This window comes from Mercenaria mercenaria, unplaced genomic scaffold (assembly GCF_021730395.1).
Source record: "Mercenaria mercenaria strain notata unplaced genomic scaffold, MADL_Memer_1 contig_4823, whole genome shotgun sequence".
NCBI classification, from domain to species: Eukaryota; Metazoa; Mollusca; class Bivalvia; order Venerida; family Veneridae; genus Mercenaria; species Mercenaria mercenaria.
The window spans coordinates 1-17666 of NW_026463082.1; the positions used below are offsets into that span (position 1 = coordinate 1).

Genomic DNA, 17666 nt, shown 5'->3' on the forward strand with positions numbered 1-17666 from the left:
AATTGAAAAATACCCCCTCTATCGCATACACAAGGTTTTTCTTTGATTGACCTAGTGACCTAGTTTTTGATCCCAGATGACCCATTTTCGAACTCGGTCTAGATTTTAATCAAGGCAATCATTCTGACCAAAATTCATGAAGATCAATTGAAAAATACAGCCTCTATCGCATACACAAGGTTTTTCTTTGATTGACCTAGTGACCTAGTTTTTGACCCAAGATGACCATTTTCGAACTCGGCCTAGATTTCATCAAGGTTATCATTCTGACCAATACTCATGAAGAAGAATTGAAAAATACAGCCTCTATCGCATACACAAGGTTTTTCTTTGATTTGACCTAGTGACCTAGTTTTTGACCCGAGATGACCCATTTTCGAACTCGGCTTAGATTTCATCAAGGTTATCATTCTGACCAATATTCATGAAGATTAATTGAAAAATACCGCCTCTATCGCATACACAAGGTTTTTCTTTGATTTGACCTAGTGACCTAGTTTTTGACCCGAGATGACCCATTTTCGAACTCGGCCTAGATTTCATCAATGTTATCATTCTGACCAATATTCATGAAGATTAAATGAAAAATACAGCCTCTATCGCATACACAAGGTTTTTCTTTGATTTGACCTAGTGACCTAGTTTTTGACCCGAGATGACCCATTTTCGAACTCGGCCTAGATTTCATCAAGGTTATCATTCTGACCAATATTCATGAAGATTAATTGAAAAATACAGCCTCTATCGCATACACAAGCTAAATGTTGACAGACGACGGACGACAGACGACAGACGACGGACGACAGACGCCGGACATCGAGCGATCAGAAAAACTCACCTGAGCATTGCTCAGGTGAGCTAAAAATAGGCAAGGTAGAGTTATTGTTCTTGCACAATGCACTTCCTCCCAATGTGTTCTATCAGTGTATGAAGTATGAAGAAAATCCCTCCAGTACTTTTGGAGTTATGCTCCGGACAAATTTTTTTAAGAAAATAAGATAAAGGGGAATAACTCAAACAAGAGGGCCATGATGGCCCTATATCGCTCACCTGTTATCACTGCACTTGAGGACAAGAAGGTCCTCAGTAAAAGGACAGGAACAACAAAGAGAAGAAATTTAACCAAAAAGAAAAAAAATTCTTACAAGGTATAGATATGTCAAAATACACCTATAAATTGGAGGTACCATCCATGTTGTACCACAGAAGAGTGGTCTCGGTTTTTCCCTATGGCCAATAATAAAAAAGTTACTAAAAATAAGTTATTTATAGTAATGTAAAAGGGAAGTAATTAAAAAAATAAATATTGTAAGTGAACAAAAGAAGGATCTGCCAAATAAATCTGTTGACATAAATGAAATTTCAGATCAGTATCTTCATTAGTTATAGAGATATACCCATTTTAATTTGAAATAAAGGGAGGTAATTTGACATAAAACCAGTCCATAGTTATCTACCCTGATTGTCTCTGTCCAACAAATAACAATAATGAAATTTCAAATAAGTCCTATAAGTACTTACTGATATAAATCCATTTTGATTACAATCAGGGGAGGTAATCAGATATAAAACAAGAGGGCCATGATGGCCCTATATCGCTCACCTGTTATCATTGCACTTGAGGACAAAGGACAAGAAGGTCCTCAGAAAAAATATCTAAGTCCAAAGAACAGGAACAACAAAGGGAAGGAATTTAACCAAAAAGAAAAAAAATTCTTACAAGATATAGATATATCAAAATACACCTAAAAATTGGAGGTACCATCCATGTTGTACCACTGAAAAGTGGCCTCGGTTTTTCCCTACGGCCAATAATAAGAAAGTTAATAAAAATAAGCTATTTATAGTAACGTAAAAGGGAAGTAATTAAACAAGAGGACCATGATGGTCCTGAATCGCTCACCTATCCCCACATGACCCAGTGTTGAACTGAGTATGACGTCGTTATTTCTATTATTTGACATAGTGACCTAGTTTTTGAGCACATGTGACCTAGATATCATCAAGATAAAAAATTCTGACCAATTTTCATGAAGATCCATTGAAAAATATGGCCTCTAGAGAGGTCACAAGGTTTTTCTATTATTTGACCTAATGACCTAGTTTTTGAAGGCACGTGACCCACTTTTAAACTTGACCTAGATATCATCAAGGTGAACATTCTCACCAATTTTCATGAAGATCTCATGAAAAATATGGCCTCTAAAGAGGTCACATGGTTTTTCTATTTTTCGACCTACTGACCTAGTTTTTGACCGCACATGACCCAGTTAAAAACCTGACCTAGATATCATCAAGCTGAACATTCTCACCAATTTTCATGAAGATCCTTTGAGAAATATGGCCTCTAGAGAGGTCACAAGGTTTTTTCTATTTTTAGACCTACTGACCTAGTTTTTAACCCCAAGTGACCCAGTTTCGAACTTGACTTAGATATCATCAAGGTGAACATTCTGACCAACATTCATGAAGATCTCATGAAAAATATGGCCTCTAGAGAGGTCACAAGGTTTTTCTATTTTTAGATCTACTGACCTAGTTTTTAACCCCACGTGACCCAGTTTCGAACTTGACCTAGATATCTTCAAGGTAAACACTCTGACCAATTTTCATGAAGATCCATTGAAAAATATCGCCTCTAGAGAGGTCACAAGGTTTTCCTATTTTTAGACCTACTGACCTAGTTTTTGACCGCACGTGACCCAGTTTCGAACTTGACCTAGATATCATCAAGATAAACATTCTGACCAATTTTCATGAAGATCCATTGAGAAATATGGCCTCTAGAGAGGTCACAAGGTTTTTCTATTTTTAGATCTACTGATCTAGTTTTTGACCCAACATGACCCAGTTTCGAACTTGACCTAGATATCATCAAGGTGAACATTCTGATCAATATTCATGAAGATCTCATGAAAAATATGGCCTCTAGAGAGGTCACAAGGTTTTTCTATTTTTAGATCTACTGACCTAGTTTTCAACCCCACGTGACCCAGTTTCGAACCTGACCTAGATATCATCAAGGTGAACATTCTGACCAATTTTCATGAAGATCCATTGAGAAATATGGCCTCTAGAGAGGTCACAAGGTTTTTTTATTTTTAGACCTAATGACCTAGTTTTTGACCCTACTTGACCCAGTTTCGAACTTGACCTAGATATCATCAAGGTAAACATTCTGACCAATATTCATGAAGATCTCATGAAAAATATGGCCTCTAGAGAGGTCACAAGGTTTTTCTATATTTAGACCTACTGACCTAGTTTTTGAACCCACGTGACCCAGTTTCGAACTTGACTTAGATATCATCAAGGTGAACATTCTGACCAACATTCATGAAGATCTCATGAAAAATATGGCCTCTAGAGAGGTCACAAGGTTTTTCTATTTTTAGATCTACTGACCTAGTTTTTAACCCCACGTGACCCAGTTTCGAACTTGACCTAGATATCTTCAAGGTAAACACTCTGACCAATTTTCATGAAGATCCATTGAAAAATATCGCCTCTAGAGAGGTCACAAGGTTTTCCTATTTTTAGACCTACTGACCTAGTTTTTGACCGCACGTGACCCAGTTTCGAACTTGACCTAGATATCATCAAGATAAACATTCTGACCAATTTTCATGAAGATCCATTGAGAAATTATGGCCTCTAGAGAGGTCACAAGGTTTTTCTATTTTTAGATCTACTGACCTAGTTTTTGACCCAACATGACCCAGTTTCGAACTTGACCTAGATATCATCAAGATGAACATTCTGACCAATATTCATGAAGATCTCATGAAAAATGTTGCCTCTAGAGAGATCACAAGGTTTTTCTATTTTTAGATCTACTGACCTGGTTTTTAACCCCACGTGACCCAGTTTCGAACCTGACCTAGATATCATCAAGATGAACATTCTGACCAATATTCATGAAGATCTCATGAAAAATATGGCCTCTAGAGAGGTCACAAGGTTTTTCTATTTTTAGATCTACTGACCTAGTTTTTAACCCCACGTGACCCAGTTTCGAACCTGACCTAGATATCATCAAGGTGAACATTCTGACCAATTTTCATGAAGATCCATTGAGAAATATGGCCTCTAGAGAGGTCACAAGGTTTTTCTATTTTTAGACCTAATGACCTAGTTTTTGACCCTACTTGACCCAGTTTCGAACTTGACCTAGATATCATCAAGGTAAACATTCTGACCAATATTCATGAAGAGCTCATGAAAAATATGGCCTCTAGAGAGGTCACAAGGTTTTTCTATATTTAGACCTACTGACCTAGTTTTTGAACCCACGTGACCCAGTTTCGAACTTGACCTAGATATCATCAAGGTGAACATTCTGACCAATTTTCATGAAGATCTTATGAAATATATGGCCTCTAGAGAGGTCACAAGGTTTTTTCTATTTTTTAGACCTACTGACCTAGTTTTCAAGGCACGTGACCCAGTTTCGAACTTGACCTAGATATCATCAAGATGAACATTCTGACCAATTTTCATAAAGATCCCATGAAAAATGTGACCTCTAGAGTGGTCACAAGCAAAAGTTTACGGACGCACGGACGCACGGACGGACGATGGACGACGGACACCGCGCGATCACAAAAGCTCACCTTGTCACTTTGTGACAGGTGAGCTAAAAACAAGAGGGCCATGATGGCCCTATATCGCTCACCTGTTATCATTGCACTTCTTTTCCTCAGAAAAAATATCTAAGTCCAAAGGATAGGAACAACCAAAGAAGTATAAAATACACAGAATGGCAACTGGCTGTAATCTCGCGTGATCTCGTGTCAGAGTGTGAATCGGCGTTATCTTAATATAAACAAACATCGGCGAGCATGGAGTTACAATTTGTACCTTTAAAACTACATTTACTAGAGCTATCACTTAAGGTGATGAATGTACCCCCCGCATGCACTGACACAGTACATTGCAATTTGACGCACACAAGACTGCATAATTATGTGGACTGTATGTATATAGACTGTATGTCTACAGTATAGTTACAAAAAACAAAATCCCATAACTATGCAGAATATTTATCTAAAAGAATGTAACATGCACCATGCACAACTAGGGTTTGACTGATCACTTGTGTGAAGTTTCATTAAATTGTGCGCAAGGGTTTGGTAGATTAGGCACGCACAAGATTGCATATGCAGACTGTATGTACATAGTATGTTAACAAGAAACAAAGTCCCATAACTCTGCAATTTTTGTCGCTGAAAGAACCTAACATGCCCCATGCACAACTACTGTTGTTACTGATTACTTGTGTGAAGTTTCATTAAATTGTGTCAAGGGGATGAGGAGAGATGGTGCGCACAAGATTGTGTCTATGTATATAGTATAGTAACAAAAAAACAAAGTCCCATAACTCTGCAAAATTTTTTTCTGAAAGAACTTAACATGCCCCATGCACAACTACTGTTGTTACTGATTACTTGTGTGAAGTTTCATTAAACTGTGTCAAGGGGATGAGGAGAGATGGTGCGCACAAGATTGTGTCTATGTATATAGTATAGTAACAAAAAAACAAAGTCCCATAACCCTGCAAATTTTTTTTCTGAAAGAACCTAACATGCCCCATGCACAACTACTGTTGTTACTGATCACTTGTGTGAAGTTTCATTAAATTGTGTCAAAGGGATGAAGAGAGATGGTGCCACAAGATTGTTTCTATGTATATAGTATAGTAACAAAAAAACAAAGTCCCATAACTCTGCAAATTTTTTTTTCTAAAAGAACCTAACATGCCCCATGCACAACTACTGTTGGTACTGATCACTTGTGTGAAGTTTCATTAAATTGTGTCAAGGGGATGAGGAGAGATGGTGCGCACAAGATTGTGTCTATGTATATACTATATAGTATAGTAGCAAAAAAACAAAGTCCCATAACTGCAAATTTTTTTTCTAAAAGAACCTAACATGCCCCATGCACAACTACTGTTGGTACTGATCACTTGTGTGAAGTTTCATTAAATTCTGTCAAGGGGATAAGGAGAGATGGTGCGCACAAGATTGCGTCTACGGACAGACAACCAGACGGACAGACAGACAGACAGACAACCTGAAACCAGTATACCCCCCCTTACAACTTTGTTGTCGGGGGGTACAAAAATACATGTTAGCTTCTAAAACAACGTTAGTTTAATGTGAAATAGTCTTAAGACACACAGTACAGGTTTCTTGCCATCAAAAGAAGCGTGGTCATACGGTTTCGTATGGAGAAAGCGCCACTTCCGGTAAACGAGATCTCATTCCGTTATCACGGGATGTTGGCGAGATTTGCTCTATATGCCTTTCAAGTTGCCGATCTATTTATTTTTATAGCTCTTTGGAACAACAAAGAGAAGAAATTTAACCAAAAAGAATAAAAAAATTCTTAAAAGGTACAGATATGTCAAAATACACCTAAAAATTGGAAGTACCATCCATGTTGTACCACAGAAAAGTGGTCTCGGTTTTAGCCAATAATAAAAAAGTTACAAAAAATAAGCTATTTATAGTAACGTAAAAGGGAAGTAATTAAAAAGAAAATTATTGTAAGTGAACAAAAGAAGGAATCTGCTGACATAAATGAAATTTCAGATTAGTATCTTCATTAGTTACGAAGATATACCCATTTTAATTTGAAATAAAGGGAGGTAATTTGACATAAAATCAGTCCATAGTTATCTACCCTGACTGGCTCAGTCCAACTAATGACAATAATGTAATTTCAAATAAGTCCTATAAGTACTTACTGATATAAATCCAGTTTGATCACAATCAGGGGAGGTAATCAGATATAAAATAACCTACGATTGGATCTGATTTGTCATGGAATCCAAGATTTATTGTTGTTGAAGATATTTTGGAAGTCTGTATCAAATAAAACCATAAATGAAGTCTCTCTATGGCTGCAAAAGCCAGAATAGTCAATTTTGGACCTTTAAGGGGCCATAACTCTGGAACCCATGATGGAATCTGGCCAGTTCAAGAAAGAATCCAAGAAACTGTGGTGATACAAGTTGTGTGCAAGTTTTGTTAAATTCAATGAAGCTGCTATTGTGCAGACAAGGTCAAAATAGCTAATTCTGGCCTTTCAGGGGCCATAACTCTGGAACCCATTATGGGGTCTGGCCAGTTCAACAAAGGAAATGAGATCTTATGGCGACACAAGTTTTGTGCAAGTTTAATTAAAATCAAATCATAAATGAAGCTGCTATTGTGCAGACAAGGTCAAAATAGCTAATTTTGGCCTTTCAGGGGCCATAACTCTGGAACCCATTAAGGGGTCTGGCCAGTTCAACAAAGGAAATGAGATCTTATGGCGACACAAGTTTTGTGCAAGTTTAATTAAATTCAAATCATAAATGAAGCTGCTATTGTGCAGACAAGGTCAAAATAGTTAATTCTGGCCCTTTCAGGAGCCATAACTCTGGAACCCATAAAGGAATTTCGCCAGTTGAAGAAAGGATCCAAGATCTTATGGTGACACAAGTTGTGTGCAAGTTTGGTTAAAATAAAATCATAAATGAAGCTGCTATTGTGCAGACAAGGTCAAAATAGCTAATTCTGGCCCTTTCAGGGGCCATAACTCTGGAACCCATAAAGGAATTTCGCCAGTTGAAGAAAGGATCCAAAATCTTATGGTGACACAAGTTGTGTGCAAGTTGGTTAAAATAAAATCATAAAATGAAGCTGCTATTGTGCAGACAAGGTCAAAATAGCTAATTCTGGCCCTTTCAGGGGCCATAACTCTGGAACCCATATTGGAATCTGACCAGTTCAAGAAAGGAACCAAGATCTTATGGTGATACAAGTTGTGTGCCAGTTTGGTAAAAATCAAATTATAAATAAAGCTGCTATTGTGCAGACAAGGTCAAAATAGCTAATTTTGGCCCTTTCAGGGGCCATAACTCTGGAACCCATAATGGGATCTGGCCAGTTCAAGAAAGGAACCGAGATCTTATGGTGATACAAGTTGTGTGCAAGATTGGTTAAAATAAAATCATAAATGAAACCACTATCGTGCAGACAAGAAATTGTTGACGGACGGACGCATGCACGCACGCACGCATGCATGGACGGACGACGGATGAAGGGTGATCACAAAAGCTCACCTTGTCACTATGTGACAGGTGAGCTAAAAAAATATATTGAAAGTGAACAAAAGAAGGATCTGCCAAATAAATCTGTTGACATAAATGAAATTTCAGATCAGTATCTTCATTAGTTATGGAGATATACCAATTTTAATTTGAAATAAAGGGAGGTAATTTGACATAAAATCAGTCCATAGTTATCTACCCTGATTGTCTCAGTCCAACTAATAACAATAATGAAATTTCAAGTAAGTCCTACAAGTACTTACTGATATAAATCCATTTTGATACAATCAGGGGAGGTAATCAGATATAAAATAACTCTGGAACCTACGATTGGATCTGATTTGTCATGGAATCCAAGATTTATTGTTGTTGAAGATATTTTGGAAGTTTGTATCAAATAAAACCATAAATGAAGTCTCTATATGGCTGCAAAAGCCAAAATAGCCAATTTTGGACCTTTAAGGGGCCATAACTCTGGAACCCATGATGGAATCTGGCCAGTTGAAGAAAGGAAGCAAGATCTCGTGGTGATACAAGTTGTGTGCAAGTTTGGTTAAAATCAAATCATAAATGAAGCTGCTATTGTGCAGACAAGGTCAAAATAGCTAATTTTGGCCCTTTCAGGGGCCATAACTCTGGAACCCACTGTGGGATCTGGCCGGATCAAGAAAGGAACCGAGATCTTATGGTGACACAAGTTTTGTGCAAGTTTGATTAAATTCAAATCATAAATGAAGCTGCTATTGTGCAGACAAGGTCAAAATAGCTGATTTTGGTCCTTTCAGGGGCCATCACTCTGGAACCCATAATGGAATCTCAACAGTTCAAGAAAGGAACCAAGATTTTATGGTGATACAAGTTGTGTGCAAGTTTGGTTAAATTCAAATCATAAATGAAGCTGCTATTGTGCAGACAAGGTCAAAATAGCTGATTCTGGCCCTTTAAGGGGCCATAACTCTGGAACCCATAACGGAATCCGGACAGTTCAAGAAAGGAACCAAGATCTCGTGGTAATACAAGTTGTGTGCCAGTTTGGTAAAAATCAGATCATAAATAAAGCTTCTACTGTGCAGACAAGGTGAAAATAGCTAATTTTGGCCCTTTTAGGGGCCATAACTCTGGAACCCATAATGGGATCTGGCCAGTTCAAGAAAGGAACCGTGACCTTATGGTGATACAAGTTGTGTGCAAGTTTGGTTAAAATAAAATCATAAATGAAACCACTATCGTGCAGACAAGGAATTGTTGACGCACGCACGGACGGATGGACTGACGACGGACAAAGGGTGATCACAAAATCTCACCTTGTCACTATGTGACAGGTGAGCTAAAAATAGGCAAGGTAGAGTTATTGTTCTTGCACACTGCACTTCCTCCCAATCTGTTCTATCAGTGTATGAAGTTTGAAGAAAATCCCTTCAGTACTTTTGGAGTTATGCTCCGGACAAAGATCGTTGCGGGCGGACGGATGGACGGAGAGCATTTCTATTATCTCCTTCGCCTTTGGCGGGGGATAAAAAGAAACAACAGAACTTTAATAATAGCATTTACGCAAACATTTTCCATTTACATTTTACCATCTTTGGAGTCCCGAGTTCGTCAACATTAAATTTTATTTAATGTTGATAATGCATTGTTTAATCAATGTAACTAATCATTTAAAACATCTATCTTTCTTTCCTTCAAACATTAAGGAAGTTTTTAACACATAAGATATTTAATTCATCATGTTTTCATAAATTGAATACAAATGAAAATAATCGCTAATCACTTCCTTCTTTTGCATCAAATGATCACTGTTTATATAGCATGTCAAAATAAACGCGCACCGCTAATAAATAAACAAAATAACATGTTGACAGCGTTTCTGGATTATCAGGTGACACTTTTAATCCAGCAAATATTTTGCTGTTCGGTTTTCAGTAGTCAATTTTAGTGTTAAGGATTAGAATCAGACCTTGAGAAATAAAACTCAAACAACACTAAATCATAGAAAGAAAGAGTTGTTTGACATGAAAATTGAACAGCATGTAAAGCATGTATATTACTTTACGAAACTAGTGTCAGTAGACTGATAAAAACATTGAATTCCGGAAAAGGACCGCCTAAAGTGGCTCCACTTCCGGACAGTTAAATGCTTTAAAAACTCACCATTTTTAAAGAACTGTTACACATGTTCATTTTGATGCATTTGCAATAGTATGCGAGTGATGAAATTTCGCATAACAAGGTGGAACACAGTTTTCAGTAATTGTTTATCTTTATTTCTTTACAAATGGCATTCATTGTCAAAGGGAGACAACTTTTCCGGAATACTTTAGGTACAAATGGCATTCATTTTCAAAGGGAGACAACTTTTTCCAACTATTTTAAGTAATCGTCGAGAAAAAGTTGTTTCCCTTTGAAAATGAATGCCATTTGTAAAGAAATAAAGATAAACAATTGCTGAAAACTGTGTTCCACCTTGTTATGTGAAATTTCACTACTCACACGCTACTGCAATTGTTTATCTTTATTTCTTTACAAATGGCATTCATTGTCAAAGGGAGACAACTTTTCCGGAATACTTTAGGTACAAATGGCATTCATTTTCAAAGGGAGACAACTTTTTCCGACTATTTTAAGTAATCGTCGAGAAAAAGTTGTTTCCCTTTGAAAATGAATGCCATTTGTAAAGAAATAAAGATAAACAATTGCTGAAAACTGTGTTCCACCTTGTTATGTGAAATTTCACTACTCGCACGCTACTGCAAATGCATCAAAATGAACATGTGTAACATTTCTTTGAAAATGGTGAGTTTTTAAAGTGGTTTGACTGTCCGGAAGTGGGGCCCCTATAGGCAGTCATTTTCTGGAATTCAATGTTTATATCAGTATACTGACACTTGTTTCGTAAAGTAATATACATCTTTTACATGCTGTTTAATTTTCATGTCAAACAAATCTTTCTTTCTATGATTTGGTGTTGTTTGATTTTTGTTTCTCAAGGCCTTCTTCGTAACCTTAAAATATAAACGGTGCTTCAAAAAACGTACGGTTTTCAGAATTCGGAAGTTCCGGTTTTCGGAGGTTAAAAATATATAGAAATAAGAACAGAAAAAACGGAACCTTGAGTTTCGTGCGTTTTTTTTAAAGGTTTCCGGTTTTCAGAAGGTCCGGTTTTTGGAAGTTACACTGCACCAAGTTTAAAGTCAATACAAACAAGTGAATGAAGTATTGCCATGCAATACAAAGTCCCCTACTGGAAGGCACCTAATTTTCTCTACTGCAGTATAACATAATGAACTGATATCTGTCAATGTATAAACAATATTGTACTATATATACACGGGTGAAACACAATCAAGGGAACAGTAGTGTTGCACTTTGGGGTGTAAAATAAAGGTCTGTGGATTGTCATCAAAAATGGTTTTCTATTTTGTACTATCCATAAAGTTTAAGAAACTTAAATATTATGTAGATTGGTGCATGGGAAAAGTTTTTTCACCTGTCGACAAATTGTTCATTTGGAGCTGGTTACAGACACTACACAGGACTATAACATCAATCTAAATACTTTAAACTGTGTTATTTTTTATTATTTTGTAACTAGTTCAACATTTTCTCATATTTGAACATACATCAAACAAAAATAATGAACAAAAAAACTTAACTACATATGATTTTCATTCAATATTTCTTGCAAATAATTTTGTCAGAAATTTGACCAGTTATCAACTCTTCTGAACGTCTTGATTTTTAACTTTTAACCTCATAATTGATCAAAATAGAAACTGAGCTTTTGCTTTATCCAATAGAAATTCAAAATGTTGTATCATATTACATTATATGTATTAAATTTTTGAATTTAAAAACATTGTAAATTTGGTTACGGACACTACATACAAATCATTGAGAGAAAAATGTCATTTCATTTGAAAATATGCTTTGAATTGTATTTCCTTCAGCATTAAACAATGTCATTTTAATATAGGACTGTTCTATTTCTGTAAAAAGTAACTCTAGTAAAAATATTTTAAAAAGTTCTGATAAGAGAAATAAAATTTCAGAAAACTATTTGTTTTCATATAGTTTTAACTAAACATTTAAAAATAAACACAAATCTATTTTGACAAACATGTAAAACATAAGTAAATGTTCTTCTTTTAACCAAGGATAGTCAGTAAATCAATACAAATCAGTTCAAGCTCTGGTTACGACACTACATAATTATCTGTTTAGGGGAAATAAACATATCTGTAGTCTTTTGACAACTTTTTTGAAATGTCTTTTAGTTCCTCAGAATCGAAAACAAAGTGAGACCTTTTGTCACTCATTGTTGGTTCGCCTACGAAAGCTAGCAACTTGTCATCAGTTTCCCAAGATACATCTTGCTTGTCTGGCCAGATGTATGTCTTCCCACTTTTTTTCATATATTTCAGTTGATATTTTTGGTCATCGATATCAAGAATTTGACCAATGCATACTGTGACTGACTTTCCTTTCTTGTTGGAAATAAGACTGCTGCAAACACCCCTGGTTGGAAATGTTCTTTATTATTTTCAGGCTGAGTATTCTGAGTATTTTCACTATCTATGTTTTCCTGATCTATTTCTGTGTTTTCCTGTGTATTTGAGTCTTTATTATCCAGATAATCTATTTCCATGTCTTCTAGTTCCATGTTATCTTGATCTGTTTCCATGTTTTCTAACTGCTTTCTTGTTGTACTTTTCAATACTTTTAATGTTTGTGTTTCCCATCTATGACAGTAGTCGATATTTTGACACTGATCAATGTCCTGTAAACAATTTAAACAGTAACATGACAGTTTTCTAGTCTTCAACTTATAGTCATGGCCTGTACTTCTTACGGCATGTAGTTTTCTTGTTCCTTTCAACGTGTTTACATTGGTTTCTGATCGATCTCTCTTAATACCTTTAACTAGTATAAACTGTCGTTTGGAGACAGTCTTTACTTCTCCTTCAGTTTGAGATTTAATTGATGTAAGTCTTTGTTCGCAATGATCAAAAACCTCTTGTGCTGTGCCAATTATTTTCTTTGAACTAATGACTGCCTGGTAGCAGGAATTTTTTACTATGGCTCCTAGACCGTCACAAACGTTTTTACCATGACTGGTCTCAAAACAATTTCTACATATACTAGGTTTGTTTCTAAGGCTTATGTCTGCAAATGACTTTTTCCCCTTATACTGTGCAGCACACCCATCGGTCCACTGGTGTATTTCTTCTATCTGAATACCGGTATCCTTCGAAACAATATCTAATGCCTGTTTTTCAAATTCTAATACAGCATCAGCATCGTGCTTATTATCTTCACTTATTCCAACAATTGCATGTTTCACTAATGTTTCTTTGTTCTCTTCATCTTCCTTTATTTTATAAAAATCATCATAGGATGGATTGTGACTTGATTTCTATCAAAAAATCCTGACTGTACCTCACTTTGGAATAAACAGCCATAATTTTCACTAAAATCCATTACCATGGCTATTGATCCAGGTTTCAAATGATCTATACAATTAGTCATTTGCTTTTGCTGCCATCTAGCCCTGAAAATATGACCAGGGTACACTTCAAGGTCTTTCTTCATTTCTGTTAAGAAGCTTTCAATATTATGCTCTTTTGGGACACATGAAACACACCTTTTCACTTTGTTCTCCTTATTTATTTCAATTGATTCCCACTGGTGCCATGTAATATTCTTGTCATTACTTTCCTCAGTTAGATCTTTAAAGTGTTCCTTCAAACTTTCTGTACTGCATGTCTGACATGTTCTCTCAAGACATGATGCCTTTGGTGTGTTTTCAAACTGACAAAGGGTAGCAGAGGAAATCCTTTCCTTATCTAGAAGTATCTTTGTCAATTGTTCCCTTTTTATCAGGGTTTCAACAGTTTTAACATGTTTCTTCAAAGCTTCTACTTTCAGAGCGAAATTGCAGCAATCTGACAGAGACACGACTTTCTATTTGTCTCTGATATCTTTCTGACATTTTCAGGCTTTAGTTTCTTGTACAAGGTGAAACCAATTTTTAACATCTGGATACAAAGATTGAAGTTCTTATAAGCATCTTCTAATGTCATAGTCATAAGATGTTTTTGGAGGACCTCTTTCTTCCATCACTGTTTTTTTTCTTTGATGACATCCTTTTTATTAGGAACTTCTCTACTCACTTCTGCGGATAAATAGTGTCGTTTAACTAATAGCCGTGTTTTCTCACTGAGTTTATCTTTCCTAAATTTCCTTTCTTGCTTTTGCCACCAATGTCTCTTTGCAGTTACTTTGGATCTGTGAGAAAAGCTAAACAGCTTTCGTACATATACACCACACTTATTTCTTGTTCTCTTCTCAATCGTGGCTCTGAGAATGTTATAAGCATGCTTTTTATCTGATTTAGAACTGTTTGTCTGTTTAGCATCTGCTAAATTTTCTTGTAAGGATGTTGATGACATCATCAGCTAATTGGAGCTTTCTTTTGCATTCTGGTGTGAGTATCAATCCTTCCTTCATTAGAATTTTCGATGTTGTTGGCGACTGAATTAATTTTTTTACAACTTCGGCCCTTTTTGATGGTGTTTTGGGTAATGATGACTTAGTTTTATTGACTTGCCTATATCTGGAAAATCGTGATGTGAATGAGCTTGAAGTACTTGGAATAGAAGTATCTACTTCTCTCAGTTGTTCTAATTGTTCAAGATTCTCATTTTGCAAGTTGGATTGATCGTTCAGTTTTATTCGCATTCTCCAGGTCTGTGTTCTTTTCACTGCCAATTTTCTTTTAAGACTTTCATTTGTCTTTATCTTATTGAAAGTTTCCATATTTGATTGTTTTTTCTCTTGTTGTTTCTTATGTTTTAGTCGGTAGCGCTTCATTTCTTCTCTCTTTTGCTTTCTTAATTTTTCAAGCTTTGGTTTACTTCTTTCAGCTTCCTGTCGCAGCTTAGCCCTTGCCCTATTTTTCCTTTCTCTGTCTTTTTTCTTCAGTTCTTCATCCTTTTCTGTATTAAGTTTTTGCTTTTCTCTCCACTTTCTAACCTTTTTTGCATTCTTTTTTCTTTTAAGTTCATTGTGATTTTTTGTTTCACTGGACCTCAAATCCATCTGCAAAAGAAATTATATTCATTTAAAACAATGCAACATTTTTATTAATCTAAATGTTTTTCTTTCATGTTAGTGTTTTCAATAGGATTTCTAATAGCTTTTTGTTGTAGAAATGATAAAAGTTAAAGACTGTTAAATTGTCATTTAAGACTTTAACTAATAATTCACTGATATTTGTTTACATAAAATACTTCTCGTCAAAAATTACAATATGCATGCGTACATCTAATTTCAAGTAGTGTCCGTAACCTTCACTTGTTTCTTTAATATTAACTCCTAAATAAAACAAGAGGACCATGATGGTCCTGAATCGCTCACCTGTTCCCACATGACCCAGTTTTGAGTATGACGTCGTTATTTCTATTATTTGACATACTGACCTAGTTTTTGAGCTCATGTGACCCAGTTTTGAACTTGACCTAGATAATTCTGACCAATTTTCATGAAGATCCATTGAAAAATATGACCTCTAGAGAGGTCACAAGGTTTTTCTATTATTTGACCTATTGACCTAGTTTTCGAAGATACGTGACCCTGTTTTGAACTTGACCTAGATATCATCAAGGTGAACATTCTCACTAATTTTCATAAAGATCTCATGAAAAATATGGCCTCTAGAGAGGTCACAAGGTTTTTCTGTTTTTATTCCTACCGGCCTAGTTTTTGACCGCACGTGACCCAGTTTCGAAACTGACCTAGATATCATCAAGATGAACATTCAGACCAATTTTCATGAAGATCCATTGAAAAATATGGCCTCTAGAGAGGTCAAAAGATTTTTCTAATTTTAGACCTACTGACCTAGCTTTTGACCGCAGTTGACTCAGTTTCAAACCTGACCTAGAAATCATCAAGATGAACATTCAGACAAACTTTCATACAGATCCCATGAAAAGTATGGCCTCCAGAGAGGTCACAAGGTTTTTTTATTATTTGACCTACTGACCTAGTTTTAGATGGCACGTGACCCAGTTTCAAAATTTAACTAGATATCATCAAGGTGAATATTCTGACCAACTTTCATGAAGATCCATTCAAGGGTATGGCCTCTAGAGAGGTCACAAGGTTTTTCTATTTTAAGACCTACTGACCTAGTTTTTGATCGCAGTTGACCCAGTTTCAAACTTGACCTATATATCATCGAGATAAACATTCAGACCAATCTTCATACAGATCCCATGAAAAATATGGCCTCTAGAGAGGTCACAAGGTTTTTTCATTATTTGACCTACTGACCTACTTTTAGATGGCACGTGACCCAGTTTCGAACTTGATCTAGATATCATCAAGATGAACATTCTGACCAACTTTTATGAAGATCCATTCATAAGTATGGCCTCTAGAGAGGTCACAAGGTTTTTCTATTTTTAGACCTACTGACCTAGTTTTTGACCGCACGTGACCCAGTTTCGAACTTGACCTAGATATCATCAAGATGAACACTCATACCAAATTTCATACAGATCCCATGAAAAATATGGCCTTTAGATAGGTCACAAGGTTTTTCTATTATTTGACCTACTGACCTAGTTTTTGAAAGCACGTGACCCAGTTTCGAACTTGACCTAGATATCATCAAGATGAACATTCTGACCAATTTTCATGAAGATCTTGTGTAATATATGGCCTCTAGAGAGGTCACAAGGTTTTTCTATTTTTAGACCTACTGACCTAGTTTTTGAACGCACGTGACCCAGTTTCGAACTTGACCTAGATATCATCAAGGTGAACATTCTGACCAATTTTCATAAAGATCCCATGAAAAATGTGACCTCTAGAGTGGTCACAAGCAAAAGTTTACGGACGGACGGACGCACGGACGACGGACGCTGCGCGATCACAAAAGCTCACCTTGTCACTTTGTGACAGGTGAGCTAAAAAATGCTGATATTAACATATGAAACTGGTACCTTGTTTGATAACTTGATACTTAAAATGCCAAAATATAACTACAATAAGTAATGGATTATTTTAAAATACTGTAATGTGTATACGAAACAATTGTTATGATATAAAAGATAAAATGTTTGGAAGAAATTAAGTTGAGACCAGTAATTTTGAAGAACTACATGGTCAATGATGTTTTTCAAATTGGTTTATTACCTGCAAGATGTCACAGAAAGCTATATTCAACCCATTCTACAGTTGAAATATAAGTTTTGTATTTTACTCGTTTGGTTACGGACACTACTCAATTTTTCATATTGAAACAAAGAAAATTAACTTACCTTTATTTATAGAATAGCTTGTTAACTTGATCTTTTTATATTCAGGAAACATATACAGTTGCTAAAATAAACTAATAAATGATGCATCATTTCATAAAATTTTCTGTGGTTTGTAAATTCACCTTGGTGCTACCGAGGAGAAAGATGCTGTTCTTAGAGATGATGCAATCGGGGACTTTCCATATGATTGCATCATTAATTAATATTTTAAAAGAAACAACTGATCTTACATTTTCTGA

The 17666-nt window shown here is 35.8% G+C and overlaps 1 protein-coding gene across 1 annotated transcript; it reads right to left on the reverse strand.

Annotated features, from left to right (window-relative positions):
- Positions 1-12496: 12496 nt before the first annotated feature.
- Positions 12497-15202, reverse strand: LOC128554204 (reticulocyte-binding protein homolog 2a-like). Its single transcript, XM_053535451.1, has 2 exons — positions 14549-15202; positions 12497-13514 (listed from the first exon to the last, which is right to left on the reverse strand). The coding sequence occupies exons 1-2, from the start codon at positions 15197-15199 to the stop codon at positions 12519-12521; spliced, it is 1647 nt and encodes a 548-aa protein (XP_053391426.1). The 5' UTR covers positions 15200-15202; the 3' UTR covers positions 12497-12518.
- Positions 15203-17666: the final 2464 nt, after the last annotated feature.